Source organism: Rhinolophus sinicus, chromosome 5 (assembly GCF_057876585.1).
Source record: "Rhinolophus sinicus isolate RSI-liver-muscle chromosome 5, RSI-T2T, whole genome shotgun sequence".
Lineage (NCBI taxonomy): Eukaryota > Metazoa > Chordata > Mammalia > Chiroptera > Rhinolophidae > Rhinolophus > Rhinolophus sinicus.
In genome coordinates, this window is record NC_142505.1 from 7625483 (window position 1) to 7650065 (window position 24583).

Here is a 24583-nt window from a genome sequence, read left to right on the forward strand (position 1 = left end):
GACATCAAAAAGCACAGGAAACAAAAGTAAAAATAGAAAAATTGGACTACATGAAAATTAAAACTTTTGTGCATCAAAGGACACTTATCAATACAGCAAAAAGGCAGTCCACAAAATCGGAGAAAATATTTGCAAAACATATCTGATAAGGAATTAGTATCCAGAATATATAAAGCATTCCTACAACTCAACAACATAAAAACAACTTGATTAAAAATGAGCAAGAGACTTGAATAGACATTTCTTCAAAGAAGAATATGCAAGTAACCAATAAGCACATGAAAAGAAGCTTAACAGCACTAATCATTAGGAAAATGCAAATGAAAACCACAGTGAGATACCACGTTAAGATGGCTATTATTAAAGAACAAGCAAATAAACAGACAGTAAGTGTTGGTGAGGATGTGGTGAAATTGGAACTTTGGTGCAATTGGTGCAATTGGTCGGATTGTAAAATAATGCAGCTGCTATGAGAAACAGTATGACAGCTCCACAGAAAGTTAAAACAAGAATTACTTATATGATCTAGCATTCCCACTTTTGGGTATAGACCCAAAAGAATTAAAAACAGGGACTCGAATATATTTCTACATAAGTGTTCATCGCAGCATTATTCACAATAGCCAAAAGGTGGAAGCAACCCAGGTGCCCATTGATGGAGGGGTGGATAAACAAAATGTGGTCTATACACACCGTGGAGTGACATTCAGCCTAAGAAAGGAAGGAAATTCTAACACACACTCCAACATGGATGAGCCTTAAAGACATTATGCTAAGTGAAATAAAAGGGCGATACTGATTCGACTTATATGAGGTACAGTATGTAAGTAGTCAGATTCATAGAGAGAGAAAGTGGAATGGTGGCTGCCAAGAGTTGGGAGGAATGGGGTTGGGGAGCTCCTTTTTCAGAGTTTCAGTTTTGCAAGATGAAAAATGTTCTGGAGGTGTTTGGCAGTGATGTTTGCATAACAGTGTGAATGTACTTAATGCCACGGAATTGTACACTTAAAAATGATAAAAATAAATAAAGCCAGCTTATTTGAAAAAAGGTGATTTTCAGATTAACCACTGTGTACACTACAGACCTCTTCAGAATTAAAGTAATGCTTTATATGTTGGCAGTTTTGTGGATTTGTTCTAGTTTGTTGTCCATTTGTAGAGAGAAATCCACAAATATGTAAAAATTACGTAAATGCTAAACAGTTACAAGGAACATTTTGTAAGAACAGATGTAATATTCCATGAGGAGGTTGGACGAGAACTAAGGAAATTTGAAATTCCTTGGATGTAGAGTTGACATCTTAAATTTGAGATGTCCTAAACAGTCTCCCCGATATATCTCCTCATCTCCCCCTTACCTACCAAAACAGAACAAAAAACAAAATCTGCTTCTCTCTCTCATTAAATGGAGGTAGAACGTCCTTTTAGATGCTCAGGCTAAACGTTCGGCTTCCCCATCCTCTCTTTGTCTCACACACCACATTTAATTTGTCAGAAAAACAGACCTGGCACCTGACCACTTCTCGCCACTCCCACTGCTCTCTCCCCAACTGGAGCCTCGGTCTCTCCGCTGGGACTCCTGTGATAACCTTCCAAATTCGTCTCTCCCCTTTCATGTGTTTGCTCCCTCCAGAATATTCTCAAAAGCATCTGGAGTGGTCCTGGATGTGGATCAGATTACTCTTTTGCTCCAAGCCCCCCCGTGGTTTCCCATCTCAAAGTAAAAGCCAAAATCTTTCCCAGACACCACGAGGCCATGTGATACCCTTGTCGTCTCTGACCGTATCTTCTCCTAATTCTCCCCTTGGCTAACTTCGCTTCTCTGGTGTTCTTGCTACTGTCCCTGAACCAGCCTGGTGGGCTGCTGCCTTGGGCTCCACACACTAGCTGTTTTCTCTGGAATGCTCTTCCCTCGGACGTACTCGTAGTTTACTCTCTCCCTTCTCTGCGAGGACTTCCCTACCTTATCTAAAATTGCACCCCTTCCGTTTTTCTCTCCTACTTGTTCGCTTTAATTTTCTTCGTGGTACTTGTCACTTTATAATCCGTACAGTTTGTGCTCGCTTCGGCAGCACATATATAATCCGTACAGTTTAATTATTTATCTTGTTTATTGTCTGACTTTCCCCACTAGAAGGTAAATACTATGAGAAGGACAGGGTGTTCATTTTGGTCCCTGCTGTGGCCTGGCACTTAGAACAATGTCTGGCATGTGGTACGTGCTCAGTAAAACCCAAAAAACTCTGAAGGGAAGAAATGTGGTTCTGAGCAAGGAGTCGGCAGTGAGGTCTGTGCTACGATGGGAGGGTGGAGAGGAAGGTAAGTAGGCGCAGGGGTGGAGGCTGGAGGATGTGCTCGGAGGCGCTGACTGAAGCAGAGCTCTGCAGAAGCAGCACCTTCCCTGGGGCACGGGAGGGGACTTCTGGCATTGCATTTTCTGCTCCTTCTAAAGCCTATCAGGACTGGTGCCCAGAGGTCCTGGGCTGGGCTTCTGTGGCGTGTAAGAGATGTGGCAGCAGCTTTTAATGGACCCCCGGTGCATACACCCCCCCCCTTCCGTGGGAAAGCCTGAGCTGTGCCATTTAGCCCATTTGCTCTGGTGTTAGTCCCCTGTCCCCAACAGTGTTAGCTTTACAGTGACTTTCCATGTCCCTCCTTACCCATGTTTTCATGGCTAAAGCATTGTCACTGAGGTTGAAAAAAATTTTTTTTAAAATAACCAAGCATTGTGCTATGATCTTTCTGTGCTGTCGAAAAAATTACAAACTTTTATCGAGACCATTATGGCTGTGGTGTTTAATGCTGAAAAAAGCATCGTGCCCTGGCTGTTTTGTATATGGACAGAAAGATTACCTGTCTTAAATTTTTGTACATTGGGAAGTTGCATAAGCAGTTTGAGTACGCTTCTTTCCTTTTTCTTCCTTTCCTTTCTCTGAGTAGGTGTTTCTTTGTGTTTGATTCAGGCCTCGTGTGGGAAAAGCAAGTTAGCAAGGTCAGCTATAACTGCAATGATTTTTGCCAGGTATTGGCATGTGTCTTTCTAGAAATAAGTTCCCCTTAGTGATTTTTTTAAATTCGAGATGCTGTGTGAAGAGCAGACCTGGATCTTCGCCTGCCAGCTTTGGCCTCTTAGGCAAGTTATTTGCCCTCTTTGAGCCGAAGGTTCCTCCTCTATTAAAGGTGAACTAGTAATAAAAGAATTGTTTGGGTGAAGGGGCAGAAAATACTTGCAGTGCTTTGTAACCTGGATGAAGGGGTTAATATATGTAGGATGATATTAGGGTGATGATTAACGTCCACATAGAAAGACCTCACAGTAAATACTTTTGCCAATAAATCATTCTTTGTTTGGCCATCAGCCCCTTTTCCTGTTTCAGTGATTATATAACAGCGTTTGAATTGGATGTAACTAGAACATGTCTGCAGTCCATTGTGTCCTCGGAAATGCTCTGTGTCTAGAAGATAAAACTGAAGGTGAAGCTTTAAAAGAACTCCAGGCAAACTGAAGGAAGAGCTTTTATTTTGTTAATTGTGAGGACATTAATTTAGGACTTTGTCACTGCAAAAACCTGGCACGGCTGGTGCTCCAGTAGATTTTCAGTCATTGAAAATGTGATGAGAAGATGCAAAGCAGTGTAAATTTAAGTATTACCTTTAGACTCCTTAGAGGTCTTCATTGAAGAGTTCTGCTTCCTGATTAATAAAGGCCAGTATTTTGAGTCTTCAGTTTCTCTGTGTAAACAGAGGTATTCTGCTGTTGGGGCTGTTGCCGCTGCTCCTGGAGCTGAGCAGCAAAAATGCAGTCTGTTCTCTCATGCACATGATAGCTTTCGAATCAGAGATTAACATGTGCCTTCTGATTTATTTTCTTTGGTTTAAACATCTCTTGTTCTCCCCCCCCCCCCTTTTTTATTATGTGGATTTAAGCCATTGCACTGTTTTTAATTCTCAGTGTCCGTATTGGTCAAAGTCTAGTCAGGAGACAGAAACGACATGGTAATTGGAACAGGAAATTAATTTTGAGGGGGGGAGAGAACTCTGAAGTATCCAGGAGGGCAGATACAGGGAGCAGTTACCACCCCTAGGACTCAGGCAGAGTACACAAGGAGAGAACAATTTGGAAGAGTGCCCTTCTCCCCCAAAGCTAGTTTCTTAGCTTGGGTGTCTTCCTCGGGTGCTGAAGATTTTTGCTGAGGTACTGCTGTAGGCAAGGCTGGCAGATGGGAAGCTTCCCGTACCCCGGGGGTACGGGCAGAACTTGCCTGGGAAGACGCTGCCGGAATGCCCACTAAAACATGTTGGAGTTCTGCACGCAATCAGAGCACCACGGGAGCAAGAAGAGGGAAAAGTACACAGGAAGCAGGAAGAGAAGCCCCCTCCTCCAGGACGCCTGCCAACTGACAAAGTGCCATCATCGCAAGCAAAGCAGTGACAGGGAGTGTGGGGCTGAGAGGCAATCACCCTTTGGCTACTGTTCCCAAGAGACTGATTGTGAAGTTAACCCTTGACAACTTGTAGTAATGGGAAGAAGGAAGAGAAGAAGAAAATGATTAGAATATGCAAATAAACAAACAAACAAATATAACGAAGAGAAAATAGAGCCATCACAGTTCTCATTTCTGTAATTAGCCACGAGACCATAGTTGATATCTAGGCCTTCTTTCTTCAACTACCCATTGAGATTTCCTTTGCCCTCAGCCAGAACCTCAGCTGGTTGAAGTTCTTTACCTGGTAAAATGACCCAAACTTTCAAACTTTCATTTTCTCAGTAGTCTGGTCTTTATTGGGTAGTTCCAGTTTTCCATTAACCTTTCTTCGTGCGGAAATAGTAAGAGGTATTGCAGAGAGTCCCCTGGCTGCAGACGTAGCCCTCCTTGCTTTCATTGTGTAGCAGCAGCCCATTTCCCCTTGATAATCAGGCCCCATCATTCCAGCCAGTAGAGTAACCCCCTTTGCTGCCTGTTGGTTCAGTTGAACCATTGTTGTATATGCTGGTAGATATAGTCCCTCCTTGGGGACCAAGACCTTCAAACTAGCAGAACTCAAAGTAGTCAGGAGTGGAAGCAAAAATTTTATGAGTGGGTTATTGGGTATAGAAGTGATTCCCAGATGCACACACTCTGGCTGTGGGGGCAGCAGCGCCTTGTAAGGATCTCTCATTCATTCAAAGTGTTACCCCATTCTTTGACGACGCTTCTTCCAACTGAAAATGTAACTGAGTCTTCAGTAAGTAATTCCACTGTTCAATCAGGCCAGCCATTTTGGGACATGGGGTGCGATATGATACCAGTTAGTTCCATGAGCACGAGCCCATTTGTTCGCTTTGCTGTGAAATGACTTTCTTGATCAGAAGCAATGCAGTGTGGAGTGCCAAGATGGTGGATCAGGCATTTTGTGAGAACTTGGGTGCTGCTGCTGACAGAAGCATTATAGGCAGAGGAGGCAAATCTGTACTAGAATACATGTGTATTCCATTGAGGACAATTGTCTGCCCCTGTCCAACACCCCCACCCCCATGATGAAATCAGTTTAGTGTCATAACTTGCCACTGGGTGGGTAATTAGTCTCCCTGGGAATGTGCCATGTTGGGGGGCTCAGTGCTGGCCTGTGCTATTGGCACATTAGACACTTGCCAGTAGCGTTAGCCAGGTCAGCCTTGTTTAGGGGGAGTCCATGTCGTGGCGCTCGTGCAGAGCCTCCGTCCCTGCCACCATGGCCACTTCTCATGGGTTCATTGAGGAAGCACTCTGGTGGCTGGGGAAGGAGGCTGATGGCCACAGACAGGTCATTTTTTTTTTGACCTAGTTATTAAGAGGTTCATCTACAGTGACTGTCCTTGAATAATTATTCATGTGGGACACACATATCTTAGTCTGTGCCCATTGTGAGACTTTTATCCACATATGTTTTCCCCAAATTTCCTTGTCACCATTTCTTTCTGAGTCCCTAACTAGCCAGCAAAATCCTTAATATTTGTTCATAATCAGAGCCAATCTGTGCTCTGTCTCACTCCAGGCAGAGGGGACAGCCAAATGTGCTACCCGAAGTTGCACCCACTGAGAGGGTTTTCCTTCACCGTTGTCCTTCAGGGTGACTTTTAGTTGCTGCATCTGTACCAGCATATTTGCAGAGTGTGTAAACCAGATTAGGCTGGTGTCTTCCCCGTTCAGCGGGTCATATGGAACTCGCGCAGCCATTGGTGTGGGCTGAGGGGAGGAGGCGGTGCGGGAGGAGCCTGAACCACCTGCTCACGTAACTTGCTCATGTCTTTGCACCTGCTTGAATTGGGTCTCTTATACCTCCTTTCTGCTCGATAACAGATTGGTGCTGTGTATACCCAACTAGCTGGGTTAGACAGCGTGCAGTTCATGATGAGACGCTCAGGCTACGTGGTTACATTATGCCCATGTTTAGGCACTTAACCTCTACCAACACCCGATAACAAGCCTGAAGGTAGTCCTCAAAAGGTGAATAGTTGTCTGCAGAAGAGACTATAGGTTTTCTCTAAAATTCTAGAAGTTTGGGCTGTTCTTACTCTTGCTTGCTTGAGGCCCACTCAGCATCCCTATTTGCCATAGACGCTTCAGATATCACTGGATCTGTTAGATCACAAGACCCAAATGGCAAAGCAGCTTGAACGGTGGTGTAAACTTGCTGCAGAACCTTGTCTGCCTCTGGTCCCCACTCTGTCAGCCTTACAGGTGACTTTGTCATAGGTTAAAGAAGTCCACGCAGATGTGGTACGTGTTACCTACCAAATCCAAAAGGGTCTACTAAGCACTGCACCTCTTTTACATTGTTGATTATGTGACTTGTAATAATTGACTCACCTTGGAAGGGAAATCTTGACGTCCTTTGGGCCATTGGTTCCAAACACTTAGTTGATGTGAAGGGCCCTTGAATTTTTGTGGTTTAACTCCTACGCTCTTACTAAAGTATCTTTTTCTTCTTTAATTTTTAATTTTTTAAATTTATTGGGGTGCTTACTAAAGTATCTGTACTTGCTACTTTCTACTCATCAAACACAGTTAGACTAATGTCAGCATAGTGGGCGAGTGGGATATTTTTTGGAATGTCATGATGTTCAATGTCTCTGAGCTTTATCCTGGTAGAATTGATGGAGCCCTGAGGCAAGACTCACAGGCATGTAATAAAAGGTGGGTAAAAGCAAAGTGCTTCTGGTTGGTCCTTGCAAATTGGTATGGAAAAAAGACGATATCAGTATACGGAGTGCAATAAAGATGCCACATCTGGGCATCAGCTGCCAGGTGGAATAATCTCCTGATTAAGTTAGGATAGTTCACAGCCATTCGCCAACATCCATCGGACTTCTGCCCAACCCAAAAGGGATGTGATAGGATAGGTATCACCGCCTTTGTTTATTTCACGTCTTTGATAATGGCATCAATCTCTAATTCTTCTAGGGGTGTCATATTGCCTCTGGTTTAATATCTTGGTAGGGAGGGAAAGTTCTAAGGGATTCCCATTAGCCCTTCCTGTTATAATGACCCTTGTCAATTGGGCCAGCTAGCTGGCAGTGGAGAGCCAAGGTGGGACTTCGGCTAATTGCCAAGTATGTCTGTTCCCAGTTCATCCAGGAACTAAGTAGGTCCATGGAAAAACTGCGTCCACTGTGAGTTGGACTTGAGCTAAGCACTCCATCTATTACCTGACTACCGTAAGCCGTCACTTTCACTGGTAAGCCACAGTGGCATTTTGGGTCCCCAGGAATTAGGTCTGGTATTTCCTTTAATCCACAGTCACTGTAGGAAATGGCCTTAGGGAAGCTTGGAGTTGTATTCATAGTATGTACATCCTGCGATGCAGGATGTTTCCTGAACAGGTTCTAGGTTTGTGAATTGACTTCGGTCTGGAAACTGGATGATAGGCTGTGACTTTTCAAGGACGGTTTTTACTATCAGAGGAGGGGTTTTTTCCTGTTATGTAGATCAATCCATGTTTTAGTTGGTTGACTACCTGTGGAACACTGTGATCAAAGAACTACCGCAAAAGGTCCTGGTGGGCCAAGGCCTCCTGATTACCCACACAGCCCTGCTGCCTTTTATGGGACATGTACCCACCTGGTCTTTGGTGACTAAGAGCTTCCGCTTGGCCTCTGCTATTCCAGGGTCCCATCATCCCAACTGAAATCAGGGAACTCACTTCAGTGATGATATCCCTTGTGGTCATACCTGGGCGTTGTGACAGAGACTGTGTGGCCTGCAAAGCCTGAAGTATTTACATCTGACCCTTCACAGATAAAGTTTGCTGACCCACTTCTAGGGGGGACAGGTATGTACTACAAAGGAGAACAACCACAGAGCTTTTCAAGGGTGCAGGTGCTTCCCACTAATGTATTTCTCGATGCCTTAGTTAAAGGAGTGTCTTCTGGGTTTTCTTGTGCAATGTAGGCCACAAGGAAAAAATCAATTCCAACGTTTGTCTACTTCGAGTCCTTCCTTTATGCCGTGCCAGCGAAGCTTTGGCATCTCTACCTCGCTAAACGTAGGTAGGTCACTGTTAAGTCCAAATTTCAGTCAACCAACTGAGTGAGCTGTTAGAGCCACTTCCAGCCGCAGAGGCCAACACATTAAATTGGGAAGCTCTGGTAAGTGAATCTGTATCAATGAATTACACCCAATATAGAATTCTACGCTCCTTGGTCAAACATCCTTAGAATCTAATGCTGCATGTGTTACTCAGCTTCTGCCAATTTTTTATTACCACAGTATTGCAGTTTTTTGAGTGTGCAAGTTTTCTTCAGGATCATAGCGTGCACCTGTCCCCCTGGACCTGAGCTGTCCCCCTAGACCTGAGCTGTCCCCCTAGACTTGGGCTGGCAAACATGTATCTGTAAAGGACCAGATGTAAATATTGTAGGCGTGGCAGGCCATTGGTCTCTGTCACAAATAACCCTTGAATAACATGGTTTTCTACTGTGCGCGTCCACTTATACACAGATTATTTTCAATAAACACTGTAAAAGTATTTTCTCTTCCATATGATTTTTCTTAATATTTTCCTTTTTCTAGCTTACTTTATTGTAAGAATACAGTATATAATGCATAACATACAAAATATGTGTTAATTGACTGTTTATGCTATTGGTAAGACATCTGGTCAACAGCAGGCTATTAGTAAAGTTTTTTTGGGGTCAAAAGTTACATGTGGATTGTTGACTGAGCGGAGGGGTTGGTGCCCCTAACCCCCCATGTTATTCAAGGGTCAGCTGTACTCAACTCTGCCATTGTAGCACAAAAGCAGCCACAGACAATACATAGACAAATGAGCATAGCTGTGTTCCAATAAAACTTTATTTATAGACACATGTAAATTTCACATAATTTTCAAATGTCACAAAATAATCTTTTCATTTTTATATAAAAGCCCTATGAACTTTGGGTGATAACGATGTGTCAAATTAGGTTCACTGATTGTAACAAATGTGCCCTGCTGGTGAGGGACGTTAACGATGGGAGAGGCTGTGGGGGCACCGGGGGCTTTGGGGAAATTTCTGTACCTTCTCTTCAGTTTTGCTGTGAACCTGAAACTACTCTAAACATCAAATTCTGTTTTTTAAAAACATACAAATCACTGTTAGGTTGGGGGCTCTGTAGAAATGGGGGCCAGGGCAGATCTGGCCCGTGGACTGTAGCTTATGTGCTTTGCCCTAGAGCGTGCTGAGGTTTGACCCTAGTTGTGGGTCTGGGTGCAACAGAGAGTGGTTGGGAGAGGCCGTGAGGAAATGAGCATGCGTTTTCAGGGGATCTGCCCAGGTGACATTTTCCTCAAGGTTTTCCGTCAGGATGGCTAGTATCCTCAGACACCAGAGAGTCTCAGGATTGTCAGTTTCAGCTGCATGTAACCAGATGTCTCCATTCCAAGTGTCATTATTCCATTCTTTCCCAGTCAGTGTTCTGACTTCACCTGAGGAACGTGGTGAGATTGTGAGTTCAACAGACTTTGTAATGAAAGTTTTTGTTTGATTTTTTTCCAACACTCTTAGCCCTGGGGCTGCAGGATATGAGACCCTTTGGGACTGTGATGTAAACTCTGGTTCTCAGACTAACTCTCAGAGCTCGAGAGACCTGAGTTTGTGGTTCGCTTTCTGTGAGCCCTCAGTGTACCCCGCAGAATCACTCCATCAACCATTACTGTGGTCACTGGTGTACTGCCGTGACTTGCAAGTGCAGCAGCTGCTTGGGCTCCCACGGTGCTTGCTGCAGTTTGCATTTAACACCGTCACAGATGACAGCTCAATTAATGGTGTTGCCTGCATTCCATGGATTCCCAGCATCTTGTTTCCCATTGGCAAGGTGCCGCGGAGCAGCGCACTGAGACCCAAAGGCCTGACCAAACGATCCCCACGTCCTGCGTTTGTAAGTCTATGTTCTGGGATCACCCTACTTTTAGTACCAGTTCTGTGTTGGGGTCCAGTCAGGAAACAGACACATAGTAATTTCAACAAGGGGAAGTTAACATAAAGAAGTACTGACAAATAAGAGATTAACTACTGAGGGGAAAAGAGAACTCTGAAGAATATAGGGAGAGCAGATTTAGGGACGAATTACTCCTCCTGTGCCTGAGGTGGCGTATACCAGAGACGGACGGAGGACAGTCTTGCAGGAGAGCCCGCCCAACGCTGAGATTCAGCCCTCTGGAGGGTAAAGCTGTGGCCCCGCTGGTGTGGGTGTGGAGAAGTTCCTGAGATGGCACAGGCTGAGGCTGGCATAGGAGTACCACTTGCAGGGATACCAACCAGCTCGAGAAAGCCACCCTGGGCCATGCAAACTCACTGGGAAACTGGCGGGGGTGACAGACAGCAGAACCCACATAAAGCCACTGAGGGGTCTGCTGGGGGGTGAGCACCATGGGGTGTCCCACACACCTGTATGGCACCCCACGAACAGGAAGAGAAGAAAACGCACTGGAACCAGGCACATTTTATTCACTGCTTTATCCCGGGAAGCGAGCCCATAGTTGAGGTCCTTACGTGATTGTTGAATGAATGAGTGGGTGCAGCTCGAGATAGTATTAAATGGTTAGTATTTTTGTTATATTTGATTCATTTAATTTAAAGAAAAACTGTGAATGACCTGGTCAACCAACTGAAGTGTATACATATGAAATTTTGAATGGTTGAGTTAAAGGATACTTTACTTAATTTGGTTTAAATAAAACTGATCCCCTGCTAGGGTACCAGTGGATCCCCTTCTGAAGACTTGGCATGTGTTTGTGTGCACTGTTAACACACTTTCTAAAGAACTGGCCATGGTGATGACCAGTGGATGCGAAAGATATAACATTGTGGTTTTAAAGATTTTTATTAAAATATAGCTAACAAACATTGTGTTTTTATTGCATTTTTTTCAGAGCAGAGAGAAAGCTACTGCACCAAGTGCCTGCAGAATGTTTTGTTTTTCATTAGGCATTAGTAAACCAAAGAAGCAGAGATTTGTCAGATCGAGAATTCTGGCAGAATTTTGGTCTTGCCTCCCTGGTAATAGGATGTGAGGCAGGGGTGGAAGGCAAGGTGTGTGTTGAGTGAGAGGACCAGGGATTGAAGCCTGACCCTCTCCCGGCTCAGGGCCTCTCTGTGCTGCCCCAGGGGGGAGCACCTCGCTCCAGGTCCAGCTCTGTGCCAGGAGGAGGAAGGTCCAAAAGTCATGGGAAACCAAACCCTGCCAGGGGCCAACAGACTTCTTATCAGAGTGTGAAGAAATCCTTCAGAATCTGAGGGAACCAGAAACAGGAAAGAATAAAATGTTTGGACATTAATTTCCTTCTTGATTCATATGTATTTCAGTGTTCGAAATTATATTCCATAATGAGAATATTAAATATCCATGAATAGTTTGCTCAGCTTGGGAAAGTGGTTTTTCATCTTCACTTTTGAGTTGGAATGTCAATTATCCATAGTTGTCTGGAATAAATTGGCAGAATGAGTAGAGGTCATTGAAATACGGGCAGTGGACATGAATACAGCTTAATAGCCACATGTGATTACTTTCATATATATATAACCTGTTTAACAGAATATGAAAATAGAAATGGGGTTTGTTATGTGTTATTGACATTTTTAGGGAATATTTTAATTTCTCTTTTGTCTGAAGAAAGAACCTGGTTTTTGTATCCCGCTAATTAGGGTAGCTAGATGTCATGTCATAGGTGCATACTGTCTTGGTTTATCATGGATGTTGTCCTGACCTAATTATTAATAATTGTTCCTTCTACTCTTGAGTATCATAGCCTATTCTGACCAGGCAGACTTAAGTATTTGAATGAGCTGATTTAGTTTAACATAAATTTCTATTTAATAACCCTGAACATTTACAAAAAGTAAATTATACACTGATTATAATATTTTAATAGTCAGCAAAAATATGTGAATAAAATGAAGTGGAACAAAGCTGTTGTAAAAAGTAGAATCTTAATTTGTAGATTGTATCATTAAGAAAAACACACCAGTGCACAGGTGAATGCACTGGTTGCCATGCGAACACTGAGGGAAGAAGTTCCTGTATTTAAGAGGAGTGGTCCATGCAAATACTCGTATTTCCTAGGAGGGTGACCCCGAAAGGAAGAGGAAGCCTTGGGTGGCAAGCAGTGTGGGGAGCGCTAAGTCAGGCGTTCTCCGTGGACAGAGCAGCTTCGGTAAAAGAGCAGAGGATGTGGGTACCGGTCGTGTGGTGAGCTGAGGTCTGGGGCGTGGAATGGATGACGGTGACGCTGAAACGTTGTGTAAGACTGGCTTGTACGAATCTCGCGTGATGTAAATTTGTCCTGTAACCTGTGGGTTACAGGGAAGCATTGAAGAGTTTTAAACCAGGCAGTAATCTGAACATGTTTTATGTTCAGGAGAGTCGGACGGAGGCAGAGACTCTTTAGTGTTAGAGCTTTCTGATTTCATCTGTCCCTATTCCCTCCCTCCACACAACCGTAGGTGTTTGTTTTGAAGCAAATCCTAGACATGATGTAATTCTTTTGTTGTATCAGTCTGTATCTCTAGAAAAGAATTCCTTTTTAAAACACAATTAGGGTACTATTAACACACCTCTCAATTTATAATACTAATATCCAGCCAGCATTCGCTTCACCAGCGTCTCATCCAGTTATCTCATTTGTTTGGTTTTAATAACTGCTTTGTTAAAATTAGAATCTAAGTTTCTTTTAATTCATAGATTGTTTATAGGGGATTTTTTTCTTTAATACAATATGGGTTTTGTGTGTTTTTTAAAGATGCTAGAGATGTAATTGTGTTATCACTAGAGGAGGAGAAGTGCGGAGAGAAGGGATACACAGCAAGTCTGGGAGGGTCAGGGCTGATTGCCGGGGAGATGATGCAGGGCGAGCCTGCATGAGTGCTGTCCTGGGAGGGAGCGTGAAGTGTGTTTCTCGTAGTCTCTAGTTTAGCTTTGTTTTCAAATTAGAAAAATAAAGGTGGAGGATTATTTTTCACTCAGATAAGCAGGAAGGAAGGAATGATGGACTCACATAGTTAAGTTTGCGGTAGAGGAAAGGCAGTCGAAGAATATTATTTTCTGTAAAGTAAGAGTTTACATGTTGGGACGGAGGATGCTGGAGAGGAGAGTATATGTAAGAACCTCTTGGGAGACTGAGAAAGGAAGTTGTGTACAGACACGTGCTTCTATAGGAACAGTGTCCATTCAGTACGATAGGAAGCCGAGGGTCATGGAGGCCGAAGGGACACCTGAAAACAGTGTGGTGCTGACAGACGCGCTCTTGCCAGCTGTTGCCATCCTGCGCGTGTGCCCACTCTGGGAAGCAGCCTGCGGGATTTCTGGTTGAAGCAAAACAAGCTCACTGTGTAGTCTTTTAGGATGTTTTCAAGAAGTGTGCTGGTTTGTTTTTCATTGAACCAGAGAAACTGCTAACCCAAAGCATCAGCTCTGTCCTGCTCGAGACCTTCCGTGCTTCACTGTTTTCAAATAGTGTTAGAATTCTGAACTCTTAAAAAAAGAGTCTCCCAGATATTTTAGGGACGTCAGATACTGTTCATTTCAAACCAGGAAGGTTGGTGGGCTTTTTTGACTGTTTAGTACAGAGGAGAAGGACACTCTAATAGAGCTAGATGTGAACATTTAAATCTATTTTGTTCTAAAAAGTGGAGTTGGCTGAACATTTGAGGAGTTAGCTTTCTTCTGTCACTTTTTTCTGATTTTAGAAAATAGAAATACTTAAATTCTTATTTTGAAATAATTTCAAATGTACAAAAAAGTTGAAAGAATAGAATAAAACAAAGAGCTTTTGTATGTTTTTCCAGATTTACCAATAAATAACATTTTCCCACAATTGCTTTATCATTCTATAATACGCATATATGTAGGGATGTATATATACTGTTTTCTTGGTCAGTTTTGTTTTTTCTTTGTAGCAATAATCTGATGTTCTCACATGTGTTACTTACAGTGTCACCAGTAATCGAAAATATCGTATTCTGAGATTGCCCCTGTCTTTTCTGTGAAGCCTGCTTGCTAGCATTGATTTTCTTCTCTTTCCATATAATTTAAACAGTTTAGCCCTGAGTGAAATACTGTGTTATGTGTTTCCTCATTTCTCAGATGGCTAAGTTTCTATCCCAAAAATATAGTGAAGCCTGAGCTTTGTCTTGGACGTCTTGACTCTGTTTGGGGGTGGGGCAGATGTGGAGGGAAAGAGCTCGAAGAGTTATAGTTATACATGAGCCCACAGTGCAGTATATGGGGACGTGGACTGATAGACTTTTAGAGCTTAGAGCTTGGAGACCAGATACTGGTACAGTCCTTTCATGATATTGGTGGGAACATTGAGGTTCAAAGGAATTAAATGAGTTAACTAAGGTCTCCTCAAAGAGCTGAGACTACTACTTGAGTCTTCAGCCTCAAACTATGTTCTTTCTCTGCTGCTTTATCTTTATACTTGACTCTCCAGGTAAATAGCAGTATGCTCAAGGCTGAGAATGTCTCTAAATACTCTTAAGTCATCAGTTCTCAAACTTTTTAGTATCAAGACAATTTTCGTGCTTAAAAATTAGTAAACTTCTGAGGATGGTGAATATGTTTGCTGTCTTGTGGCGATGGCATACATGTGTCACAATTTATCAAATTGTACACTTTAAATACGTGCAGCTTATTGTATGTCAATTGTACCTTAATAAAACTGTTCGTTAAATTTAGGACCCCCAAAGAGCTTTCGTTTATATGGATTATATCTATCAGTATTTCTTAAATATTAAAATTGAGAGACTTTCAAACTGTTGTTTTCAAATAACAAAAATAAAGTCATGAATGTTAACGTTAACATTTTAAAATAAGTGTAGTTTCCAAAAAAAAGTTTAGTAAGAACACTTGTGTTGTTTTGCATTTCTCTAAATTCTTTCATTTCTGCTTTAATAGACATTCTGTCACAATATGTTGTTTGGGTTGAAGTATATAGAAGAAACTTTTTTGCATACATATGTATGTATTTAAGAGAAGGAGTATTTTGATAGTTTTTTTTTCCAGAACTGTGGATATTCTCCTTTGATTTGACATTAAAACTTGACAAGTGATGGTTTCTTAAAGGTTTTTTGCATTGTAGAACCTGACACAGTGAACTTTTTGTGTTCTGTTATATTAAAAGCCACTGGTTTATCTTGCACTTAGAAAGGATCTTCTCTGATAGGATTACTCTGGCTTAGATTTAGAGATATGACTACTTGATTAATTAGTACTTTTAATATTTAGTCACTTGCCTTTTCTGTTAAATGACCCAATTTCACAAAAATAGAAACTGGCCCCTATCTTTCCCTATTCTACTTCTAGAAGAGAACCAAGGTATCTAGGGTTGTTTCCGTTGCATTATGTAAATTGCTTTTTGTTTGGAATTTCATTTTTCATTCTTTTACTGAAATAGACTCTTTGAGTAGACTGCAGTTATGCTAAAAAAAAAAAAAAAAATAGATAACCACCCACATTTATCCTGAAGACTGTTGTTTCTGCAAAGGAGTTTGCCTACTTTTGCTGCGGAGTTTTAAGAAGGAAATCTGGGTCAACAGCATTGTATGAAGATATGGGGGCGGCCTCTCAGACATGCTCATTAATGACACTGTTTTCGGCGGCTGGCTATTCTGGCAGCACCCTGTGAAGGGGGATAACCCATGCCATCTGCGTCTAAAACCAGATTCCTTCTCCAGGACGTGAGAGAAATGTACCCACTTCTAACAATTTTGGGTTTTTACCAAGGGTAAGAAGTAGAAACAGAATCACTAGCCTTTTAAAGCTTGTTTTGGAAATAGGCTATTGTTTAAATTCTTTGGGGCTTCTTTATGCTTTACATACTACCGGTGAATGTAAATCACTTTCCAAGAAGTTTGGTGTATAGTGTGAATTTATTAACATGAATCATTCAGTCTAGTATAATGACCTTGGAGTAATTTTGATTAAAATTAAAAACAAAAGAAACCCCCTCAGATATCTGAAGTCATCTCAGTATATGTTCCTGAAGGAACAGCTCAGGCAATGCAAATCTAAGATAAATTATTTCGTTTCATTCCCCTTCTCTTTCCCTAAACCATTTGATGTAGATGAAATCAGATTTAAATGATTCCGTGAAACATGAAAATAAAGGACAACCTTAAAGGGGAAAATTTGCACCAGAGGTGGCCTGATGTTGGCTAGTGGTAAGGGAGGGACAGTCCTGCCACTTACCCTCCCAGTTTGCCCTGACTTTAGCAGTGGTGGTGTAGTGGCATCTCAGAGAGATTTTAATGATGGTGAGCTTCTTTTCGTGTGCATATTATCCATTTGTTTATTTTTCTTTGGTGAAAATGTCCTTTGAAATCTTTTGCCCATTTTAAAATTGAGGTATCTTATAATTGTGTTGTAAGAGATTTCTTTTTTCCAAGTCTCATTGTTTTATACTAGCTTCAACATACAGAATAACATTCTAATAAAGATAATCAGAACAAACAAAATGTAGGGAAACTGAAAATAAGAATGAACTGTATGGGCACTGCTCATTGCAAGTATAAACAAAACTGAACAAAAAGAGCTCATTGGGGGAAACAGCTATTTCCCCCATATTAAATGCATAAGCGCAGTTTTGAACAAATACTATATGTACCAGTATTTAAGTAATGTATAAATATTTTGTTTTTAATGTGATAAATGAACTTGTTTCTCTAGTTAAAACTTATCTAATGTAGATTTTAATTTAAATTGTGTTGTGAGATTTTTAATCTCTTCTGCATACATATCCTTTATTAGATTTATGATTTGCAAATATTTTCTCCCAGTCCGTGGCGTCTCTTCTCATTTTCTTAATGGTATCTTTGGAAAGCAAAAGTTGTAAATTTTGATCATGTCCAATTCATCAGTTTTTTTTTCTTTTATGGATAGTGTTTTTGATGACATGTCTAAGATATCTTTGCCTAATCCAAGGTCACAGATTTTTCCCCTTTGTTTTATTCTACAAGTTTTTTAGTTTTAGCTCCTTACATTTAGGTCTTTAATTCATTTGGAGTTAGTTTTTGCTTATGGTATGAGGTAAGTGCCCAATTGTTTATCATTTGTTGAAAAAAAAGTATCCTTTCCCCCATTGAATTATGTTGGCATGTTTGTTAAAAACCAGTTGACCACAACTGTGTAGGTTTCTTTCTGAACTCTGTTCTGTTCCATTTATCTAATGTGTGGTCTATACCACACTGACTTGGTTATTATACATTTATAATAGCTTTTGATATCAGGTCATTGTAACTCCTCCAACTTGTTTTTCTTTGAATTTGTTTTGGCTTTTCTATGTTTTTTGCATTTCCATGTAAATTACGGGTTGATCTTGTTGGCATCTTAAAAAAATTCTGCTAGGAATTGCCTTGAATCTATTGGTCAGTTGAGAATTGCCATCTTAACAATATTGAGTCTTCCATTCATGAACATGGTATATCTCTTCATTTATTTAGAGCTGGCTTTAAAAACAAAAATGATTTTGACAATCTTGTCCAATTTTGTATTTGTTCTTTTGTGGATACAAATCACTAACCTTTCACGCATCCATAACCAGAAGTCCTCCTGCAGTATTTTTAACCTTATAACAACCATATGCCTCCAGTACTTAATTTACTTAATTAAAAAAAAAAAAGTTTTTGTCAAATGCACTAGCTAGGTATGATTGTTTTATATTGTACTAGCTGTAATACTGAAATGCTATTCTAGTGGAGGAGAAAACAATGGTACTTTGCAACTTTTGTTTTATGTTTCTATTTAAAGGGTTTCCGACTGAATTCCTTGAAGAGAAAGTGGCCTACCAGGGTTATCACAACAGCCAGAACTGGCCAGAAAATACAAACTTTTGCTTTGAACCCGAGCAAGTAGTGAATCCTGTGCAGACTGGTAAGTGCTGGCTTGCCTGTGACTGCTGAATGTGAACTATGACACAAACATGACAGAGCCACAACCACCACTCATAAAACATTTTAGCCTAAATATAGCTCCTAAAGCACAACCAAGGTATAATTATTTCCCCTGAACATTTGGTTGACCCTTTCTCCTCTCTGTCTATCTCTTCTTCTGGGGCACATGTCCCTCTAGTTCCATCTCCTTCAAAATTGGTTTTGAGTAAATCAATTGAAATTCATATTCACTAAAGACTAAACTATCGGTGGTACCTCAGAACCATGATTCTTCCAAAAGGAATTATTGCAGTAATGGTGGCACCATCTTTTGAGTGTCTGCTTTGTGCCAGGCACAGGGCTAGAGCCTTTATATACATATTATATGTGTTTCTTACCCAACTCTACCAAATATATAGTATCCTCATTTGACAGAAGAGAAGACCAGGGCTCATACCTAAATTCTATAAAGTTCAATCTAATCTGTAGAAACGAAAAACACATCTGTGGTTGCCTCGAGCTGGAAGTGGTGGGAGGAACAGATCGCAGAAGGGCTGGGAGCAGTGGCTTCAGAGCCTCCCTGGCAGGTAACCAGGTTGAGAGCTCAGGTTATTTGTTTCCACTAACACGTGGTTTGTTTTTTTCCATCTAACTTATATGGTGCTCATAGCTGGTTCCAGAGAACCTCGTACTTGATGTTATGTACCATTCTCTAATTATTGGCTATCCTGGATATACGGTCATTTTTAGAAAGAGCTTTATTGAGATATAATTCACATACCATACAATTTACCCACTTCAGGTGTACAATTCAGTGGATTTTAGTATATTCACATGTATAGCCATCACCAGAGTCAAATTTCAAACGTTTTCATAACCTCAAAAAGAAACCTGGTACTCTTTAGATAGCCATAACTCCCTGTCCCCTTATCCACCCTAGCCTTAAGGAACTAGTACTCTACTTCCTGTCTCTGTAAATTTACTTGTCCTGGTCATCTCATATACATGGACTCATGTAACGTGTGGTCTTTTGTGACTGGCTTTTTTCACTGAGCACACGTTTTTAAGGTGCATGCACTTTTGTGGCATGGATCAGAACTTCATTCTTTTATACGATGCATAATCCAAGGTATGGGAAAACCGCATTTTGTTTAATCTCTTCATCAGTTGATGGACTTTTTTTTTTTTTTTTTTTTTTTACTATTGTGAATAATATTGTTGTAAACATTCATATACAAGCTTTTGTGCAGACGTGTTTTCATTTCTCTCGGGTATATACCTAATTGGAATTGCTGATCATATAGTAACTCTATGTTTGTCATTTGATGAATTACCAAGCTGTTTTCCAAAACAGCTGCACCATTTTACATTCCCCATCAGTAATGTATGAGGTTTACAATTCTTCCACATCCTTGACAGCTCTTGTTTCCCCTTTTTTGGAAATTATAGGTAACCTAATGGTTGTGAAATGGTATGTCATTGTGATTTTGATTTGCATTTTCATAGTGACTAATGATGTTTATTGTCTTTTTATCTTTTCATGGGCTTATTGGTCATTTGTATATCTATCTTCCTTGGAGAAATATGTATTCAGATCCTTTGCTCAATTTTTAATTGGTTTGTCATTTTGTTGGTGTATTATTTATATATTCTGTATACTAGACCTTTATCAGATTTATGATTTACAAATATTTTCCCACATTTTGTGGAATGTCTTCTAATTTTATTGATAGTATTTTTTTGATGCATAAACGTTTTTAATTTTGATGAAGTCTAATGTCATTTTTCTTTTGTTGCTCATGCTTCGGTGTCATATCTAAGAGTCCATTGCCAAATCTGAGGTTGTGAAGACTTATTCTTATATTTTCTACTAAAAATTTTATAATTTTAGCTCTTGTATTGAAGTCTTTGATCCACTGTGAGTTAATTTTATTTTTTTTTTAATATGGGGAGAGGTAGAAGACTGAATTATTTTGCATGTGGATATCCAGTTGTCCCACCTCAACTTTTAAAAAAAAGACAGTTCTTTCCCCATTGAATGGTTTTGGCATCTTTGTTGAAAATCTGTTGACCATAGACATAGGTGTTATTTCTCACGTCTTAGTCTTAGTCCATTGATCTGTATTTCCGTCCTTATGCCGGTACTATGCTGTCACGATTGCTGTTGCTTTTGGTCAGTTTTGCAGTTGGGTAGTGTGAGTCTCCCTACTTTGTTCTTCATTTTCGTGATTGTGTCCTTTGTAATTCCATACGAATTTTAGAATTAGCTTGTCAGTTTCTATAATGAAATCAGCTGGGGTTCTGATAAAAATTGCATTGAATCTGTAGATCATTTTGGGGAGTTTTGCCATCTTAAGTCTGCCCGTCTATAAATATGGAATGTTTTTCCATTTATTTATATCTTATTTCTTTCAACAATATTTTTATAGTTTTCAGAGTATAAATTTTATACTCCCTTTGTAAAGTTTGTTCCTACTATTTTATTCTTTTTTCATACTGTGAATGGAATTTTCTTAGTCTCATTTTCAGATTGTTCATTGCAAGGGTATAGATATACAATTGATTTTAATATATTGTTCTTGTATCTTCCAACCTAGCTGACAAGGTTGGTAGTTTTTTAGTGGATTCCTTAGGATTTTCCATTAGGTTGGTGCAAAAGTAATTGCGGGTTTTGCAATTATTTTCAACCTTTTAAACCGCAATTACTTTTGTACCAACCTAATATATATATATATATAAGGTCATATCGTCTACAAATATAGTTTTACTTCATCTGCAAATAGTTTTACTTTTTCCTTTGCTAATTGTCCTGGTTAGAATTTTCAGTACAATGTTAAATAGAAGACGAGACGCAGACATTCTTGTTTTGTTCCTGGTCTTGTGGGCAAAGCATCCAGTCTTTTCATCATTAAGTATGGTGTTAGCTGTGGGTTTTTTATAGATGCCATTTATCAGATTAAGGGAAATACCTTCTATTCCTAATTCGTTAAGTGTTTTTACTCATGCCAACTCCTGAGTTTATTTCTGCTCTCGAGATGCCAGCTCATTCAGGTAGCTTTTGAAATGCAGTTTTCTTCATCATGTCCATGTAAGATGGAAGTGTCTTTTTTTTCCCCACTTATTCTGCGTCTTTTTTTTTTTAAAGTAAAGTGAATGTCTACTATGTAAATATCTATTGAAAGTTTAATTATACCTGTGCATTCACCTCTTGGTAGACTGTAGAGTTGAGCATTTTGTTGTGTTTTTACTTTTATGTATTTGTTGGCTGTCTGATTTAGATAATCAAATCTTAGAGACTATGAGATTACGTATTTTTAACTCGTAACAAATGAATCAGTGAATATTTACTGATTTCTTACCGTTTAGTCACATATTATCTCAGTTTATTTAATGAACTGTTAATAACACATATATAACTAATCAGTATTCAGGGGATAATAAGGAATGCTACCTTTATAGTTGTATTAATTGGGAATGAGTTTTAAATTCCTTCTTTATTCCAGATCCCTTTAAGATGCACCACAGTGACGGCCTGGAAGATTTACTCTTTTTCCCCAGTGGAACAGCCAATGCTTCAGCATTTACAGAGCAGAGTGATCCCCTGAAAGACAGTTATGGTATGACTTCTCCAGTTGGACTTCTTACCCCAGACAATTTATGTGGCCTTCACCCCTTACCTTTGAAGTTAACCACTAGACAAAGTCATGTTGAGGAGCTCTGGCTGGGACAAGGCACTTTCTAGATCAGTCCCAGGAGAGAATTCATAGTTAGGCTCTCAGGCTGCTTCCGTCCTCTCATGAGATCTTGAATCCTATATCCCAGGGCCAAATTCTGTCTCCACATTTTACTATGTGGAGGGCAAATCATATCCTCCCTAAACTTCGGTTTCTTTATCTATAAAACGGGGCTAACACTAACTAGTTTCTAGCTTAAAGATGTGATGACTACGTGAAATTATGTAAAAGAACTTCCTATAGTGTTCATTACATAGTAAACATTAAACGGATCTTTGTTACCAATATGTAGTATCCTCATTTCTGGTTTTGTATAACTTTTAACGTGAGTGTGGCTGGGGTACTGTAGGGCAAGCAAAACTTCTACCCATCTTAGGTTTTCAGTTGGGACTAACGAAAAGATTAATAAGAGAAGAAGCGTTTATTAACACCTGCAGCATATATCACACAGGAGAAAAGTAACTGAAGATCGTTGCTTAGAATTCCTGTTTCTGTAGCATCTTCAACAAAAAACAATAAACTTGAGAGAAATGATAGGACAAAGGACAGCAATATTACGCTTCTAAGAGTAGCAAACCGGCAAGGTAATGGGAGGGAACTAATGGAGTAAGGTTTGTTTGCAGATTTTGATGGTGCCTCTCTGGGCTGGTAAGAGTTTATCTCCAGTAAAAGGAGAATTTATATCCTGCCTTTAGGTAGAAAGGGAGGAACTTTTTTGTGGGTTTGCTGCTTTTAATTGCCTTCAGGTCAAAATTATTTTTCAGTCAGAGGCATGTTTTGAGGTGACAAATTCTGGTTTCCTTCAGTACCCATCATCATCAAGTCCCACTTCAAACAATGCTACAATTCTGTATTTGCAAAGATCCTGACCCATAATATATTCCACTCAGGCTTTTTGGACTCTTGGGAGAAGGATGTTAAATGAGTTGACTTTGATGTTATCCATCTCGTCTCCTGATACTTTGATTTTGGCTTTGACTCCTGTTTTTTTCAGCTCACTAACTAGCGAGTCATTTAGTTGCATTGACTTCTTTCTTCTTTACAGCATTTTTCTTCTCTTCCTTTATGCTCCCTCTGCTTTTCCCCAGTGTGAACCCCTATCACTTCCCACCTAGACCACCTTGGCAGTCTCCTGACAGGCTTCCTGCTCCCTTTTAAAATTCATTCTGAACAGACCTGTATTCATCACCCTGAGTCCCTGTTCTGTAGTCATCATCTCGTTTTCGTAATGAAGATGTTAAGGCCCCCCCCCCCCCCCCCCGCTTTTTCTCTTCAAGTCTAAATTTCTCTGCTTTCCAGATCCTTTTTCCATTGTTCTAATCTTATTTTTCCTCGCCGGTATGCAAGATCTAGTTGAATCAAACTAATTTTACAGTCCTGGAAACATGCTTGTCCTGTTGGCATCTTCATACTTTTTTTTTTTTTCCCCCCTCTCTATCCTTGAAATTGACTACTCTCTCCTCTCTTCCTGCTCCTGCTTCTCTGGAGCTTTCTGTGACCACTCTAGTCCTCTGGTGTGTTTTAAAACTCATATAGCACCTAGATCTGTGTATTTTGCATTACTTGATATATATCGATCTTGTCGCTCTAAATTGTAATAACCTTGATGGCAAGAACCCTCCAGGGGTTATTAAATCCCCTCTTAAATCTGGCAGTGGACAGAATAATAATAATTCTTTACGTTGTGTAGTTCTTAATAATTTACAAAGCATTTTCACAAAATTGTCCTCTAATGTTGGAAAGGATGGTGTTAATCTCATTTTACAGATGAGGAAGTCACAATTCCGTACTAAATGTTATGTTATGTCAATTGTGATGTTGGAGCTAGAGCTCAGTCTTTGGTATTTTGAACCTTTGTAATCCACTCTAGAAGGCAGCTAATCAGTGTTGACTCATGGGTGACAGGGATGGAGTTGTATTATACAGCCTATGAACACGTAGCCCAAACCTGAAGAAGATCAGCAGTTTCTTGCTTTGTTTTTCATTGCTCCTTAGGTCTGCATCTTTATGGCAATATGTAAAGCTGATTTTAAATGCCAAATGTCTTTTTTCCCCCAATGTTAATCAAGTTTCAAAAATGTGTTTGTTTGTGTTTCAATATTAGGTCTGTTTTCTTGTGACACATTTGCTCCTGCAGCTGTTGTACCTCAGGGGTGGCCTGTGGAAGCCCCAAACTCTCCGCACGCAGGAGTCTTCATTTCCCCAGAGGCCACACAACCTGTACAGCCCACAGCAGGTAAATTATTAGAACTTCTCTTTGTCAGTTAATGATTACAGTATCCATAATCAATATATCATCAGACTTCTTTTTTAGCAGCGTACAGCAGGATAGATAAACATCTCGGAACCATCACAAATGTTTTTAAACTTGTATTACCTATTTCACATTTACAGGAAGTAAGTTGCAGTAAAAATACAAGACTTTGGGTTAACAGGCACAGAAAATCACTTTTTAATTCAGCGCAGATTTAGGATTCTAGGG

At 40.3% G+C, this 24583-nt stretch overlaps 1 protein-coding gene across 38 annotated transcripts in view; it reads left to right on the forward strand.

Annotated features, from left to right (window-relative positions):
- MAP4 (microtubule associated protein 4) overlaps positions 1 to 24583 on the forward strand; it is a 151340-nt gene that overhangs the window by 76802 nt on the left and 49955 nt on the right. For 36 of the 38 annotated variants that reach the window (XM_088798176.1, XM_074312421.2, XM_074312423.2 and 33 more), the window contains 3 exons: positions 18246 to 18368; positions 21871 to 21984; positions 24206 to 24337. In XM_088798176.1, the coding sequence (XP_088654302.1) occupies positions 18246 to 18368; positions 21871 to 21984; positions 24206 to 24337 (369 nt within the window). The remainder of the gene's footprint in view (positions 1 to 18245; positions 18369 to 21870; positions 21985 to 24205; positions 24338 to 24583) is intronic. The other 2 variants (XM_088798174.1, XM_088798175.1) reach the window with 1 other exon arrangement.